Source organism: Acinonyx jubatus, chromosome D4, assembly GCF_027475565.1.
Source record: "Acinonyx jubatus isolate Ajub_Pintada_27869175 chromosome D4, VMU_Ajub_asm_v1.0, whole genome shotgun sequence".
Lineage (NCBI taxonomy): Eukaryota > Metazoa > Chordata > Mammalia > Carnivora > Felidae > Acinonyx > Acinonyx jubatus.
This window is the reverse complement of record NC_069391.1, coordinates 36,240,735-36,258,589: the sequence shown is the minus strand read 5'-3', so window position 1 is coordinate 36,258,589 and position 17,855 is coordinate 36,240,735. Positions and strand designations below refer to the sequence as shown.

Below are 17,855 nucleotides of genomic sequence, written 5' to 3'. Positions count from 1 at the left end.
TGTAATTCCCTTCTCTTAGTGACTTGATTCTAACCACCAAAAGACTACACTGTCTTTCTGGGTTTAATGAAGCCAAATGTCAGATTGGAGAGGCCTGTGTGGCAAGGAACTGAGGGCAGGAACTGAGGCAAGGAACTGTGTGGCAGACAGTGTAGAACTGAGATCCTCAGACCAACTACCTTCAAGTTACATGGCCAACAATCACGTAGGTGAGCTTGTAAATAAAACTCTTCCCTCTTCCCCAATGAAACCACCAGAAGAGATCCCAGCCATTGTCAACATCTTCATTATAGTTTTGTGAAAGACCCTGAAACGAAAGACCCAGCTAATCAGTGCTCAGATTCTTGACTTACAAAAACTATGAAACAATACATGTGTGTTCCTCTAAACTAGTAAGTTTTGTAGTAATTTGTTTTGCAACAATAAATAAATAACAGTAAATAAATAAATGGATTCATGGAGTGAGCTGTGAGGAAGAAGCGAGGGAAAGGAAGAGGTGACACATCTAGAAGAGGTGACACATCCCAGTGAAAGGGAACCTTCTGTTTTCCCAAAAGGCTATCTCATTGTCTCATTGCCAGAGGACATTAGTGATCAGAAGGATTTTCCTCTGATTTGCCTATCACCCTCCTTCTCACTTAGCACTTGGGGGTTGAACAAGACATGGTTGCTTCCTCTTGTGTATCATCCTTGCAGAAGTAAGAAGACAATAAATCATTGTAGACATGTTCAGTAGCACTGAATACATGAGCCTGAAGTAAGCACAGCATTCCTTCCACAGTGATTTTACAAGTAGCATACAGTAACTAAACAGTAACTAAATAAATATGTGGTGAAGCCATGACTCAAAGCCATCCTGCAAACCAGTCCCTATCATCAGATCACATGGCGCAAGGAATCTCGGGCCCTCAAATGACCTTGTGACAGGGGCTTTTCACTATGATTTAGAGCAAAGTAACAGTAATAAATGCAATAACAAGCCACCAATAGAATACACCTTCCTGTTGTGTTGAAGCTTCTAGGAAATTCTTTACACAAATTTGTGCCTTGCCAATAGCAGTTGTGATAACAAATCCATACATTTACGCAGACTGATAGAAAGCTGTTCACTTTTGGGGAGTAAATTTTACTTACAGTGAGATATATACACCTTGAGTGTATGATCCAGTGAGTTTTGACAGATGTGCACACTATGTAGCCCAAATCCAATCAAATTAGAGAATATTTCCACCACTGTAATGTGTTTTCTTATGCCCCTTCCCAGTCAGTCCCCAATACCACCATGTCCAGAGCAATTTCCATTGTTTTAATACTTTTCACCTTTTTAGAAACATCATATTAATAGAATCATGCAGTAACTATTCTTTGCCTAAGTCTTTATTCAGAATGTTTTTAAGGTTTATCCATGTTGTTAAATGATTTAGTGGTTTGTCCTTTTTTTTTTTTTTTTTTTTTGCTGAGTAGTACTCCATTATATGGATATCCCAGTTTGTTTACCCCTTGTCCTTGCTGATGAACATCTGGGCTGTTTTCCAGTTTTGGCTGTTATGAATGAAGTCATTATTAACATTCTCATACAAGTCTTTTTGTAGACATGTATTTCAACTTCTCTTGACTAAATACATGAGAATGGGATTGCTGGGTCATAGCATAGGTATATACACTTAGTTTTATAAGAAACAGATCTTTTGCCAAAGTACACCATTTTACACTCCTATCAGTAATGTACAAGAGTTCTCACTGCATCACATTCTCATCAGTGTTCGGTGTTGTCAATCTTTAAAATTTTAGCCAACCTCTCAGTTAAGTGTCTGGCTTCGGCTCAGGTCATAATCTTGTGGTTCATGGGTTTGAGCCCTGTGTCAGTCTCTGAGCTGTCAGCACAGCACAGCACAGCTTGTTAATAAATGTACATTAAAAAATTAAAAATTTTAGCCAAACTGATTGATGTGTAGTGGTCTCATTGTGATTTTTCTTTGCATTTTCCTGATAACTAATGATATCAAGCACTTGATCACTTGCCCATTGGTCCTTCATATAGCTTTGTCAATTATCTGTTCAAGTATTTTGCTCATTATATACTTTGTTGTTGTGTTTAAAAATAATGGTTTGTAGGAGTCCTTATGTATGTTATTTTTTAATTATTTTTTAATGTTTATTTATTTTTGAGAGAGAGAGAGAGACAGAATGTGAGCAGGGGAGGGACAGAGAGAGATGAAGACACAGAATCCGAAGCAGACTCCAGGCTCTGAGCTGTCAGCACAGAACCCAATGCGGGGCTCAAACTCACAGACTGTGAGATCATGACCTGAGCCGAAGTCAGATGTTTAACCTACTAGGCCACCCAGGCGCTCCCCTTATATATTTTAGATACGAGTCTTTGTCAGATGTGTGTATTGTGAATATTCTCTCAGTGTGTGTGGCTTCCATATTCATTTTCTTAATAGTGTCTTCTGCTGAGCACATGTTTCAAATTTTGATGTATTCTATAATTTTTCTTTTTTGGTTACTCTTTTCCATATCTTATCAAAGAAAATTTTGCTTACCCCCAGTCACAAAGATATTTTTCAATGTTTTATATAAAAAGGTTTATAGTTTTAGCTTTTATGTTTAGGTCTATATTCCATAGTGAATTAATTTTTTATTTTTGTGTCTAGTTCTATCAATTACTGAGAAACAGATATGAAAATCTCCCATTCTGACTATGGACCTATTTATCCCTTTAATTATGTCCATATTTTGTTTTATATTATTTTGAGGTTTTTTACTAGGTGAAATACGTTTATGATTTTTATGTTTTCCTGATTTATACCTTGTCATGATGAAATGTCTCTTTTTATGGTAATATGCTTTATTCAAGTCTACCTTATCTGATACTTATATACCCTCCAGCTAACTGTTTGATATATTTTTGCATAATTTTCTTTTCAACCTAGATGTGTCTGTATATTTAAAATGCTTCTTTTATGGGGTGCCTGGGTGGTGCAGTCGGTTAAACGTCCGACTTCAGCCAGGTCACGATCTCGCGGTCCGTGAGTTCGAGCCCCGCGTCAGGCTCTGGGCTGATGGCTCGGAGCCTGGAGCCTGTTTCCGATTCTGTGTCTCCCTCTCTCTCTGCCCCTCCCCCGTTCATGCTCTGTCTCTCTCTGCCCCCCAAAAAATAAATAAATGTTGAAAAAAAATTAAAAAAAATGCTTCTTTTAGACAGAATTAAGTTGTCTTTCTTTTTTACCCAGTCTGATAGTCTCTGTATTTTAATTAGTATGTTTAATCTATTTCTATTTAATGTAATCATTGATTAGTTGGGTTTAGATTTACTATTTTATTATTGTTTTCCATTTATCTCATCTATTTTTTGTTCCTCTTTTATTCCTTTCCTGAAATCTCTTGGGTTAATTGAATAGTTCTTAGAACTAATTCCATTTTAATTCATCTATTGAATTTTTGGCTTTATCTCTTTTCTAGTGGTTACTTTAGGGATTACTGTATATATCTGAATATTTTAGTCATCTCAAAATTATTACTCAAACAAGAATAGATAAATCAGTCAGAAAAACAAATTAATAAATCAACTGCAGTGCCAGACTACTTCCGCCAGAATATTCTAGGTACTTGCTACTCAAGGTGTAGTCTAAGACCAGTAGTGACATCACTTGAGATCTTGTTAGAACTACAAAATCTCTAGTCGCACTCTGGATTTACTGAACTATAATCTGCATTTTAACAAAATCCCCAGATGATTCATATTAACATCAAAATTTGGGAAGCACTGTCATCAGTAATTAACTGACATTCTGGGGTAACACAGAGCACATATTAGACCCATCAGACTCCTTATTTGATGATGTCCATCACTTCTTGGAATCGATCACACCATGATCATCTTTGGTTAACTTGGGTAGTTTTGTTTGGTCCTGTGGTGAGTACTACTCCCCGATTGGCCACAACCACACAACAAGTCTTTTGTTGTACTATCAGCTGCTTGGCTTTCTGTATTATTCTAAAACCTGATACTTACCTAGCCTCCTCTAAATGGAAAATGCACAATGCCTTTGCTCCATGCAATGCCACATTTAATTAATTAATTAATTAATTAATTTTCTGTTAAATTCTTTCTTCTAACTCCACAGCTATGTTGTGTTTGCACTGGAATACCTTCTGGACTGAAATGATAGCTCTCTTGAAAGCCAGACAACCTGATTCAGAATCTCTGTGATATATGGTCCTACTGTTGGATACATAGTAGTCAGAGGTTGAGTTTCCTAGTTAATAGATTATGGATTCAAAGTATGAATTTTAGTGGGACACAGATATTTAGTCTATAGCAGCCCTCATTGGGTAAAAGCAGCCCTATCTCCTCCTGATTACTAGGATCAGTTATATGTAACTAGGAGTGACTCTTTGCCTTGCCTTCTGGTCTCTTGGCATAAGAAGCCCAACATGACTGGGGGATAGCCATAGCTTTAAGTTTAGTAGATATAACAGAATAGAAAGTCCAGATATTAATCCTTATGTTTATGGTCAATTGACTTTCAACAAAGGTGCCAAGGCAATCTAATGGGGGGAAAGATAGTCTTTTCAATAAATGGTCTGCAACAATTAGATATTCACATGTAAAAAATAAATGAAACCCTTTCTTCACACCATACAAAAAGTTAACTCAAAATGGATCACAGACCTGAATGTAAAACTTAAAAGTATACAACCTGTGGGGTGCCTGGTTGGCTCAGTCGATTGAGCATCCGACTTTGGTTTCATCTCAGGTCATGATCCCAGGGTTGTGAGATTGAGCCTTGCATCAGGCTCCACGCTGAGTGTGGAGCTGGCTTAGGATTCCCTCTCCTTCCATCTGTCCCTCTCTCCCACTCGTGCACTCTCTCTTTCTCTTAAAAAAAAAAAAAGCTATACAACTTCCAGAAGGAAACATGGAATAAAATCTTTGTAACTTTGGATTAAGTAAAGAGTTCTTAAATAAGACATCAAAATTTATTTTTAAAAATTGATTATTGTACTACAGAATTAAAAACTTTTGTTTTTCAAATGACACCATAAAAATGAAAAGACAAAAAAAGACTGAAATATTTGTAATTTGTATATATGATAAAGTACTTATATTCAGGTTACATAAAAAACTCTTATGTGTGGCTCAATAATGAGAAGATAAACAGCCCAATTTAAAATATCTTCACTAAAGAGGTACGTGAATGGCTAATAAGCACATGAAAAGATGTGCAACATTAGTAGCCACCAGGGAAATGCAAATTAAAACTACAGTGAGCTACTACTACACATCTACTATAAGAGCTACATTGAAAATACTAATAACACCAAGTGTTGGTGAGGATGTAGAGAAACTGGCAATGTTGTACACTGTGGGAATTTAAAATGATACAGCCACTTTGGAAAACAAGCTAGCAGTTTCTTAGAGTTAAACTTATTTGTACCATTCAACCCACCAATTCCACACCAAGTTGTGTATGTGAATGTTCATAGTAGCATTATTCATGATAGCCCCAAACTGGAAAAATCCAAATGTCCATCAATGAATGAATAGATAAACACAAGATGTCAGATCCATGTAATTCTAGTCTGTGATACAAAGGAGACTACTAATGCATGTTATAACTAGATGAGCCTCAAAAACATGCTAAATGAAAGATGCCAGACACAAAAGACTATATATTGTATTGCTCCACTTATCTGAAATTTCTAGAAAAGGCCAATCTTTCTAGAAATGAGTAGATTAGTAGTTACTGGGACTGGAGTTGGGGATTGATTGACTACAAATGGGCATGAGAGAACTTTTTGGAATGATGTAAATGTTCTAAAATTGGTTTGTAGTGATAATTGCACAATGTATAGATTTATCAAAAATCATTGAATATGACTTACAATGGGTGAATCTTATGGTAGGGAAGTTACACCTCTATTAAGTGCTACAAATGTTTAATGAGACTCTTTCTGTGTCCTCTGGTGGAAGCAACACTTCTCTGGGAACTAGGACACTTATACCTACAAAGCCTAATGTTACAGTGACTGAAAGTAAAAATTCCCCCAGTAGCTAACTGAGGTTACTCTTATCCCTGTCATCAGGGATACTCTTGCTACCACCCATGATTCCTAGACCATGTATTTTGCCTTTTGGGGGCACAGAACCATAAAACAGCCATTAATTTAGTATCCGTATACCCCATTCTTGAAGAATATTATCACCAGGCTGGTGCCTTAGCAGTGCTTTCAAAAGGCCATTATGTCATTCCCTCAGACAAGTTATTTCTGGATGGTGCAGTATATGGAAAGATCAGTGGATCTCATAATCACTATCTCACAATGACACCAACTTTGCTAAATGAGCCTTGGACCAATGAAATATTACACAGGATAAGTCAAACCCTCTGTGAGTTGTCAGATGGTGATGTTAGCTAATGCCCTTCAGAGTGAAAAGGTAACCCATACTCAGAAGAGGTGTTGATTTTAATCAAGATGAATCACTGCACTTTCAGAATGGAAATGGCCTAATGTAATCAGCTTACTGCCAAGTGGCTGAATAGTCTCTTCGAATGAGGGTTGGTCTCTGTTGCTGAGAGTTTGAACAATTAGCTGCTGAAGTAGCTACATCAGCCTTTGTGAGTGAGTCCCTGTTGTTTAGCAAATAACCTCCTGCAATCATGGCTACATCAGTTCCCTGAGTCATTCTGTTTGGTTGTTGAGCCTAGTGGAGAAGATGGAGGCTCTGAAGACGCTCCTAGTACATGAGCAGCTAAGGAGATGAGAGAAACCAGACTCAGCTTCAAATACTGAAATAAAAACTGCTGTAAGAGTGGGACTTTCCCACCAGTGGATGGAAACACAGATCCCAGGAAATTCACAGGTGGAGATCACTTGAGATTTAGTACTCCCCCTTCATTGTGTGGAAGAATATACCTGAGATTCTTCAAGAGCAGAGAATACACTCTTGGTCTCTCAGCTCTATGTGGCTGGTCAGGGATTTAAACCTAAACATTTTATATTACATCAACCTCTGGACATGTTCCACATTTACAGGTGATGGGATCCACAGAGAGCAAAGCCACTGTAGCAGAAAGGGAGCACTGATTACAAGAAGCACTGCATATTGAATTCACAACAGTTGTCTCAAAACTGAATTCTTTAATACTTCTGTGCATTATAGCCTAGCACTCCATTTGCACAAGGCACATGATAGAGAATATCTACTTTATACATTAGTAATCATATTAGATATGACTTTTATTGCCCTCTTTCAAAGAAAGTGACTTAATCTAGATTATTCAAAAATACAGTCTAATATAGAGGAGTGTCCTTTAGAAACAAAAGGGCAGGAATACAGGCTAGGCCTAGGAAAAATTGGAAACTGAGAACTGGGAACATATGAGGAAGCCCTCAATCATCGGTTCTTTGGCTGTTCTTTCTTTTCTCTTTGCAGACTTGTTTTCTCTTTACCACCCCAGTACATGTGGGTGAACACAATTACCCCAAAACTCCCAAGTTTGTATGTTATGGATGCAGTGACTCATTTCTTGGGTATTAACAACAATCCCCAAAATCTGGCAGAAAGAATCTGGTTGGTTGAGGTAGGGTCAGTGTTGCACAGCTCAGACATGCATAACTTACCTGTGTGGATAAGGAAGAAAGGTGACAGAGGAAATGCCCAGAGAAATGAGATTCTTGACTCCTAAGCTAGAAAGCCAAACAAAAAGGCACTATAATATCAGAAATGATTCAGTTAACTGTGGGATTGAACTGTCTTCGTGTCATAAGCCTTCCTCAGAGGAGTTATTTAACATATTTCATTAATAATAAAAATGTTCATTTATTGAGAGGATATTCTTTGTTAGCCCTTGTGTATCACATATGTATATATATTAAATTAAAATGAAATATATTTATTTTTTATTAATATAATTTATTGTCAAATTGGCTTACATACAACACTCAGTGCTCATCCCAACAAGTGCCCTCCTCAATGCCCATCACCCATTCTCCCTCTCCCCACCCCCTCCTAAGTGAAATATATTTAATCCCCACAACAATTCCATGGGGTTGGCTTCATTATGTCCATTTTACAAATTAAAAAACTAAGAGTCTATAAGATTAAGTAGCTTTTTAAAAATGTATCTGAAGTTACACAGGCAGGGGCACCTCCACAACAGTCAGGCTCCAAAGTCCATACTCTTAAACCACAAGAGTAATTACCAGTGGATTTGTAGCATTGGTACCAGTGTCCAGTCCAAATCCTGGAGAGACAGAGGAAATTGAGTTTGACCATTAGAGTCTGGATGGTTGCAAACATTAATTCCAGGAAAATAAAGGGACTCAGAATATAAACTTTGCATTGCAGTAATAATGAACTGAAGAGTGCTAGAAATTTTATTCTTGGCCTGCAGTATCTGGAGTTTGATTAGTGTTGACACAAAATCCTCCTTCACAAATTTGGGTAGGAATAGATGTGCTTTATGTACAATAAAAGAAGATGGAGCCAAAATAAGCTCTAGGATATTAAGCAGGAAATAATTAAACAGGAAGCACTCTGGGCCCCCTGCAGGGTTAAATGGTATCATTTGGGATATCTTGGTGTTGGTAATTTTGCAAAATGGCAGGTTGGTTTTCAGTTTGGACACCAATTAAGAAGTGACTTTTCCTCACTGCCATACCCCTCCCCCCCTTGCATAGTAGAGCAGAAAACAACATAATGGGCACAAATTGCAGCTGGTCAGCACATGAACAAGGAAAGTATGTTTTTCTTACAAAGTTTTCCATTTTTATTTATTTTTTTCATAACAAAAATAAAATATAAGAGTCACTTATCCTTGTTTCTAGGTGATGTAGCACAGTCCTCTCCCCTCTTCATTCCAAAGATTTGATGTTCATTGTCAATCACTCAGGAAAGTCCCATCCTGATGTGCATTGTTTGGGCAGTTTTGTGATGAGACTGGTGTGTAGGACCATCGAACAAATCTATGCTTATGAAGCAGTCATTTCCTAAGAGATCTGTGTGCACAGAGCCACAAGGTATGCTGCTGGCCCCTACTGTCACTAGGCAAAGCATTTCTGACTCACCAGAGTCTTCACAGCGACCTTCACATGCTTGTTTCTGAGACTGTAGATGATGGGGTTGAGCATGGGAGTCAGCACTCCATAGAAGAGGGATATAAGCTTGTCTGAAAGGTCCTGCTTATCTGCCCCCAGGGGGTCCTTGGATTTGGGCTTTGCGTACATGAAAAGAATGGTCCCATAGAAGATGACCACCACAGTGAGGTGGGCAGAGCAGGTGGAGAAAGCCTTTTTCCTCCCCTCAGCTGAAGGGATCCTCAGGATGGTAGCAATGATGAAGACATAAGAGCCAGAGATGAACAGAACTGGGACCCCCAGGAAGATCACATTGGCCACCCCCATACTGATCACATTGATGGAGATGTCAGCACAGGCCAACTTCAGGACAGCCAGGATCTCACAGGTGAAGTGGTTGATGACATTGTCCCCACAGAAGGGTAATTGTACTGCAAGAGAGATCTGCACCAAGGAGTTGGCTCCACCAGCCACCCAGGAGCTGATAGCCATGGGCACATAGACAGCCTTGCTCATGACCACAGGGTACCTCAGGGGGTTACAAATGGCCACATAGCGATCAAATGCCATCATGCCCAGAAGCACACACTCTGTGGCTCCCATGGCAAAGGAGAGGAACATCTGCATGGCACAGCCTGAGAAGGAGATGGTTTTCTTGGGAGTGAGGAAGCCATCTAAGACGAGAGGGATGGAAGAGGTTGTGTAGCAGATGTCCAGGAAGGAGAGGTTCCCCAGGAAGAAGTACATGGGCGTGTGCAGGCGGGAGTCAAGGATGGTCACCAGGATGAGGACCCCATTGCCCAGCAGGATCACCAGGTACATCAACAGGATGAACGCAAAAAACATTTTCTCAAGCTTTGGCTGATCTGACAGCCCCAGCAAGACAAATCCCGCTACAACAGATTGGTTGCCCACTTCCATTTTAAATTCTCTCTTCTACCCTCAGGAAAACTGAGGACAGCAAGCACATGTTTATAGGGATCAATATTTGGGGATTTAAATGACAACTTATAATTAAATTTATCCTTTGGCATGCCAACTTATAATAGTAACATTGAAGTTACAAAAATCATTGTCCACTGAAGTTACCTTAAAAGTCAGGATATGTCAAATCAAAAGCAGGAAGAGCAGACCCTGGAAACTTAATAAAATCATGATATATGATAGAATTTTAGACAGATCAATAGTGTTGACATACTTGAAGGAAGGGTCTACATGGGAACCATAAAAGAGGAACCCTGAACTTGTACTGTAAGGCATGGGTCCAGACCACTGATTGGCTCTTCTGGCCAGCCCTCCCTGCCTGTAATTGTCCCTGCAGTGTCCTTAGGGGCTTCCGGCTGTCATACTCAGTGGTGATAACCACTGACATCACTTCACTTACTCTAATCCTGTGCTTATACAATAATTTTCTGACAATAATTTGAGGACTACGGAGAGGATGTGATGAGCAGAGTCCAGGAACATTAGAATCTGCGTAGCATTTATATTTGTTACTTGATGCCTAGTTTATACTTCATTTCTCATGAGTTTGGTTGATCTTCCTTCATTGCACTGTCAATAGGGACTCTCTGGCTAATAGTTCATGGAGACCCTACCAAAAGCACTTCTACATTCCCCCTCTCTAACCATGGCCTTTGTCCACAGCATTGCAGTTTCCCTTAGTCTGTTCCAGCCCCCAGTGCTAGGGAGCAGGGGTAGAATCCAAGGACAAATGTCCTTCATGCCTCCCAGTGTGAGCATTTGTGACTCTATAAGCAAGCTCTATGCTTTTGGAGCTGTTTTGTAAGTCACAACTCCTCACTCAGACCCTTTTATATCTGAGTTGACCATTAAACCACTGCAATACCACAATAATGTTTTCTCTCCCATAGAAGAGCAGACAGTCCTACCCAGCCTTGCAGAGGGGTCACCCCAAAGAGGCATTGCACATAGGATGTGCTCCAGTCATGTAGACCAGTTAATCCAATATATTAGAGAAAACCTCAAACCTTGGCTTCTCATGTTAAACATGAAGAAACAGAAGCTCACAAGTGCTCCCTCATTTGTGCCAGAGCAGGTCTACTGAGGAGCCAAGGACCCACTATGAAATCCTGATCATCCTCGCTTTCCCTAGGACACTCATGAAAAATAGAGATGTCACACCTTTCTCTAAGATATCTGCCTTGTAACAGAGCTTGGGTAGGGGGCTGTCCCTGGGCTTCACATGTTGCATCTCTGACTATTACCCTGTTGCTGCTAGTCTGAAGCTGTCCTCATGCAATTATCAGAGGACATTAACTATGGGCACTGAAAATACTTGGAAAAGAGAGATCTGTTTTTAGAGATATTAGTACTATTGGCTGCAGAATCTGAAGCTTGGCAGAAATGTCAAAAATTAACTGGTTTGTCTCTTTCCCCTCGATTGTATGAATGTCTATGAAATGCAACTTTCCCATTTCTGCTTTGAACACCTTGAGCTACGTGAGTGCATGGCTCCCATTCCTTTGTGAAACAGCCTTGATTGTTGGAAAGTTTTCCCTTACATTGAACAGAACTTCCTTCTTCTAATGTTGTCCCCATACCTTACCTCCTACTGCCCCCCACTGGCCTAAACTCCCAGGACATGCCTGCTCCCTTCCCCTATAAAAGCTCTTCAGAGACATGGGAGCTGTGAGCTGGTCCCTACTCACAACTATCTTTTCTCTTCTCCCACCTACTTGGAGAAGTTTTGGCTACAGAGAGAGCTCAGTATACATCCAGTATGAGGATGAGGCCATGGTGGGGTCAGGAGCTTACCTAGACAGGAGGTTTCATGGCAGGGAGGATGCTGGAAGGCTCCTGGCTTTGGAGGTGATAGCTTCAACTGTCCACCTTGACCATCCCCTGTCTAGCTCTATCTGTTGAGGCTGTGCCTGGAAATGTGCAGCAAATTCTGTTTAGCTATCTTGGAGCTAAGCAGTCCCTTCAAATTTCACAGAAGGTAAAGAAAATTCAGGGTTGGCCATAGCCAAAGGGGCTCTAGCTGCTCCCTTTGCTGGCCTTCTCCATGTCTGGTGAGATAATAGCAGGAAGGACACCTCAAGTTGCTGCTTCCCAGTGGCCCTGCAGTCATGCCCAACCTGCGTGATCAGGGCAGACACACTCTGCTCTCTGCCCTTTGCCCTCTCTCTATAGGTTCCGTCAAAGAACCACGGAGGAATTTAGAGTTCTGGTTGTTTGGGGGCAGTTTTAATCCCAGAAGCAATTTAAAGTTTGGTGGAGGCCTCACAGGAGTTTAGAGCCTGTGTCCCATGAACTCAATTATATACATTGTAGACAACACTATGTAAATCTTAACTCTCACTACAAAGAAATGTTCCTTAGATTAGAAATTCCCATCCTGTCCTTGCTGACCTTCCTGGAAGTAGAGGAGATAACTAAGGTCTGACTATGCTTTTACCACAATGGTATCTGTTAGAGGGGGCTCTGCACTTGTCTTTGCAGGACTAAGTGTCCAAACAAGAGATGAAAGCTTGCCTAGACCCTCTCAGACACACTGGGCATCCACATGCTCCAGTAGCTGACCTTCGCTGCGGTCACCCAGCACTCTTCCTGGGCTGATCAGCTCTAGCCCTTGCCCTCAAAGACAGGAAACATGTACCACAAGCCAGCACCAGGCGCTAGAAATGATAAGGATGGCACCTCTGATCTCCAGAAACTTCCAGTGACAGCTACAGTTTGAGAGATGATTGCCAAGTGCCCCTAAGCTGTATGGGAGGCCAGAACAGGCAAAAGTCAGAAGAAGGAGATCAGAGAAGCTTAGGTCCTAACTAGGAAGCAATTCTTCCTGCCCCCCTGCCATACTATAGTATAGCAGGGAATAAGGATTGTGGATTGAAGCAGAGGACATGAGGGCAGAAGAGAGCTCTAGGGTTGGTGAGAAAACAGCAGAGTCTACCCTTAGAAGCAGCTCTGGAGTCACAGGCCAGGCAGCTAACTAGCATTTTGCTAAGAGCTTCTGTTTAGTTGGAAATATTTGGTGACAAGAAACAAGAGAACCCTTCAGGTCACCTCAACTGGAGTCCAGGAGGTGAGAATCAGGCAGTATGGAACGTGGCCATGCCTGCTCGGCAGGGCCTGAGAACAGGAATTTTCCCATATAAGTGGATAAGAGGGAAGGCAGGGAGGAGGTAAGGAGCCTTGGATTATAGCCTAATCTCTATCAAAAGCAACTGACAAAGACTGGTCTTAAAAGAGAAGGAGGGTGATTTGCTAATAAAAGACCCTGGGAACTAATTTTTCCTTGAGAAGAAGATGGAAGTTGGTATCAGTTTGTTTTATACTTTTGTCACCCACGCGGGCATCATGTAGTCATCACAGTCCACGTTATCATAGGGGAAATGCACAAAGATCTCATTATAGAGTGTGGGTTCGGCTCCACCAATGCTTTTGTCATTTTCATAAAGACTGAAGAAAAGAAGTCCTGGAGCCCCCTGGTTGGGGACCTCTATGACCCACAGACCACTGCAGGCTTCTGGCTAGAGACTAGCATGTTGGGACTTTCTCTTAAGGAAAGGTTTCAGCCCTCTGAGCTCTCACTTGAGACCCTCTATAGAAGTCTACCAGCCACAGGGCACATCTCTGAGTCCAAGGAGTGCAGGGGGACAAGAGAAAGTTAAAAGGTAGGTGGGGAGAGACATCTGCGTATCTTCTTTAGTACCTGCATGCCAATTACATTTTTAGGCACTGCAGACAAATACATTGGGAACTAGAGGGTCCACCTTAAGACTGCTCCCAACCTTGGCACTCTTACTTTTGGAGGTCTCGACCCACATCATGTCAAAATGCACCTGTATCCCATTTTATGTGTAATTTTGTGGTAAATTTGAAGTTATTTTTCTACTTCCGTTATTAGAATTACTTGGCATACAAGTGACTCAATTTACAATTCTATGGTTTCTCAACAGTTAGCATAAAAACTCTGGAGTGTTTGTAAAGCTAAGGTAACTAACTACATACACATTGTTTTAAAATAAGATTCATGAATACAGTACATTCATTTATCCATTACTGAGGTTAACATAATATTCCCTTTTTTGGGCACACAAATAAACAATTAAGTTTTTAAAGGATTTCTGTTTGTTTGTCTTGTAGTTAAGAGCCAACAGGTTTTCCAGCCCTCAAACGTCTTTGTACTTAGAAAACACCCCATAAGGCCTGACTACTGCACCCTCATGCCTGAAGGGTAAAACAGCTCTGCTGACTCTGCTTAGGAGTAAAGACATTTGGGGGCACCTGGGTGGCTCAGTCAGTTGAGTGACTAACTTTGGCTCAGGTTATGATCTCACGGTTTGGGAGTTCAAGCCCCACGTCGGGCTCTGTGCTAACAGCTCAGAGCCTGGAGCCTGCTTTGGAGTCTGTGTCTCCCTCTCTCTCTCTCTCTCTGCCCCTCCCCCACTCATGCTCTGTCTCTCTCTGTCTCGAAATAAATAAACATAAAACAATTTAAAAAAAAAGGAGTAAAGACATTTGTACAGTAAGTACAAATTAAGATCTGTTTATAGAATAAAAAGTAAGGAATTTAACTTAGCAAATCATTTTCGGGGAATAATTCTTTTCCTTGAACAAATGGAATTTGCCAAGTTACTTTCCTCGGGAGCCAGGGTGCAGGAGACACCTGGGAACACAGGCCCATCACACACAACTCATGCACCAGTACTGAGATTTGATAATTGTTTTCTGTTGTGGGTAAGCTTTCCCAGGAAGTTGACTCTGGTGGGGAGATTTTCATGCAGGATGTTGACTGGAGAGTGCTCCTAAGATCAATACCTGTGGGGTGGAAGTGAAGGAAGCAGGACAGTGCAGAGGAAGAACTTGAACTGCCACGTAACTCTCATGGGCCAAGGGCAAGCCAGTGCAGCAACTAACTGAATGTTGTTTGCCACCAGTACTCCCAGTGGCTGGGGTAACAGGAGCCAAAGCCCCTAAGGGAGAGAGAGGCGGGGTCTAGGCAGTACACTCGCCACACCACCCACTATACACTCTTAACCAGTACTTCTCAAGGCTTAACACGCACATGAATCTCCTGAGGGATCTTGTTAACATGCAGATTCCAATTCAGTTAAGTCTGGAATGGGTCCCTTCCGCGTGTCTAATAAGCTCCCAGGTGCTGCTAACACTGCTGCTCCATGGGCCACACTATGAGCAGCATGGCTCTGAATTCAATTTGCCCTTCACCTAGCATCACTTTGCATTGAATTTCTCAAGTGAATCAGAGTGTGTGGGTCATGACATATCCCAGCATCACTGGGTGAAGCGTTTCTGAGCCACCAGGTACCTCACCGCGTTCTTAACATCCTTGTTCCTCAGACTATAGATGATGGGGTTGAGCATAGGAGTTAAAAGTCCATAGAAGAGGGAGATGAGCTTGTCTGAAAGGTCCTGCTTATCTGCCCCCAGGGGGTCCTTGGATTTGGGCTTTGCGTACATGAAAAGAATGGTCCCATAGAAGATGACCACCACAGTGAGGTGGGCAGAGCAGGTGGAGAAAGCCTTTTTCCTCCCCTCAGCTGAAGGGATCCTCAGGATGGTAGCAATGATGAAGACATAAGAGCCAGAGATGAACAGAACTGGGACCCCCAGGAAGATCACATTGGCCACCCCCATACTGATCACATTGATGGAGATGTCAGCACAGGCCAACTTCAGGACAGCCAGGATCTCACAGGTGAAGTGGTTGATGACATTGTCCCCACAGAAGGGTAATTGTACTGCAAGAGAGATCTGCACCAAGGAGTTGGCTCCACCAGCCACCCAGGAGCTGATAGCCATGGGCACATAGACAGCCTTGCTCATGACCACAGGGTACCTCAGGGGGTTACAAATGGCCACATAGCGATCAAATGCCATCATGCCCAGAAGCACACACTCTGTGGCTCCCATGGCAAAGGAGAGGAACATCTGCATGGCACAGCCTGAGAAGGAGATGGTTTTCCTGGGAGTGAGGAAGCCGTCCAGGACTAGAGGAACTGAAGAGGTTGTGTAGCAGATGTCCAGGAAGGAGAGGTTCCCCAGGAAGAAGTACATGGGCGTGTGCAGGCGGGAGTCAAGGATGGTCACCAGGATGAGGACCCCATTGCCCAGCAGGATCACCAGATACATAGACAGGATGAGCACAAAGAACGTTTTCTCTAGTTTTGGATGGGCAGAGAGGCCAAGCAAAACAAATTCTGTCACAGCAGATTGGTTGGATGCTTCCATTTCAAACTCTCTCCTTTATCCCTAAAAATACTGAAGGCAGAAATTCTTGTTGGTTTTTTGATGGCTTGCTTGAGTCAGTACATGGGGATCATAGCATCATGTCCCTAAAATTATAAACAAACTTAATCTATATATGGGATTCAACACAAAACCAAGTAATCTCAAGTAAGGCTGTGTAGCAGTCAAAAGCATCTAGAGCAGAACTTGGAAATCTAATGAAATTTAATGAAATAAAAAAGACATTTTGATATTAATATACCTAAAGCAAAAATTGTGTGTCTGCATATGCTGTGTGTCTTCCACACTTTCCAGGAAACAGGAGCCTCTAATTCTGTCTCTCTCATACAATTGGGACCACAAGCTATCCCAGCTCAGCGACAGAGGCCACTGAAGTCATGTTGCCCATTCCTCTGGCTCCAGTTCTTCTTTGCCCAGTAAATTTCTAATATAATTGGACTCCCAATACAAACAGTTTTATAGGAAGAGAATGTGCTGGCTTGCAAACATAAAGTTACTTATATTTGTAACCGTTTTATTTCTTATACAGTATGTGGTTTACACTTCAGTATCTTCTGAGTTTAGTTGGTATGAATCAATTTATCTGATCCTGGCCCTCTTCTCTGAATAATCTGACCCAATTGAATTTCTGGAACCTGTAACATGGAGCACTCACCAAAATCTCCCGTAACCACAGCTCACCTGTCTGCACCTCCGTGGCTCTGGATCTTGGGCCCAAGGAATATAATCATAGCTGACAGAGCCCATTCATAATACACACCCCCAGCCTAGGTTGAGTGGGGTCTTGAGTCATGTGCCATCCAGTGCCATTGAGATGCTTTGGAGACATCATCACATGTAAATCTACTCAGCTTGCCAGAATATTCAGTGCCACACTGTAGATCATCACAATTTTTCTGCCAAAGAGATTAGGAACACCAGATGTGATCAGGCCCTGTAGCAGAGTGCCTAAAACAGCATGGAGTGACCTGACTGCTGGTTAAAAATACAGATTGCTGAGTCCTACATTTGCAGATGATCTTGGAGATCAATTTTTTGTTTGCATAGTTTTTAAATAAATGTTTCTCATATATTTCTGATCCACACCAGTCTTGGGAATCACTGACCTCTAAAGGTGGGGAGGGGTGCCTGAGGGGCTCAGTCAGTTAAGTGCCCGACTCACAGTTTGTGAGTTCAAGCCTTGCCTCAGGCTCTGTGCTGACAGTTCAAAGCCTGGAGCCTGCTTCGGATGTGTGTCTCTCTCTCTGCCCCTCCTCCTCTCACACTCTGGCTCTCTCTCAAAAATAAACAGATATTAAAAATTTTTTTTTAAGGTGGGGAAACTGAGGTCTGGAGAGAGGTTTGTGACTTGCACATGGCCCCAAAGAAAGGGTACTTTCTTCTAATTCGTAATGATACAGTGCCCAAAAGAAGTTATCTCGGGATATGTGGAATGAAGAGAGAGAGAATCATTTTTAGAGAAAAGCTCTTTTAGTACCAGGAAGTGCAGAATTTGAAACTTGGCAGAACCTTCAGATATTAAACCAATC

The 17,855-nt window shown here is 41.6% G+C and overlaps 2 protein-coding genes across 2 annotated transcripts; both read right to left on the bottom strand.

Moving 5' to 3' along the window:
* Positions 1 to 8,718: 8,718 nt before the first annotated feature.
* LOC128312006 (olfactory receptor 13C7-like) lies at positions 8,719 to 10,098 on the bottom strand. The gene has a single exon (XM_053204257.1). The coding sequence runs from the start codon at positions 10,006 to 10,008 to the stop codon at positions 9,055 to 9,057; it is 954 nt and encodes a 317-aa protein (XP_053060232.1). The 5' UTR covers positions 10,009 to 10,098; the 3' UTR covers positions 8,719 to 9,054.
* Positions 10,099 to 14,707: 4,609 nt separating this feature from the next.
* On the bottom strand, positions 14,708 to 16,442 carry LOC106981249 (olfactory receptor 13C7-like). Its single transcript, XM_015079387.3, has one exon. The coding sequence runs from the start codon at positions 16,306 to 16,308 to the stop codon at positions 15,352 to 15,354; it is 957 nt and encodes a 318-aa protein (XP_014934873.3). The 5' UTR covers positions 16,309 to 16,442; the 3' UTR covers positions 14,708 to 15,351.
* Between the last annotated feature and the right edge of the window lie 1,413 nt (positions 16,443 to 17,855).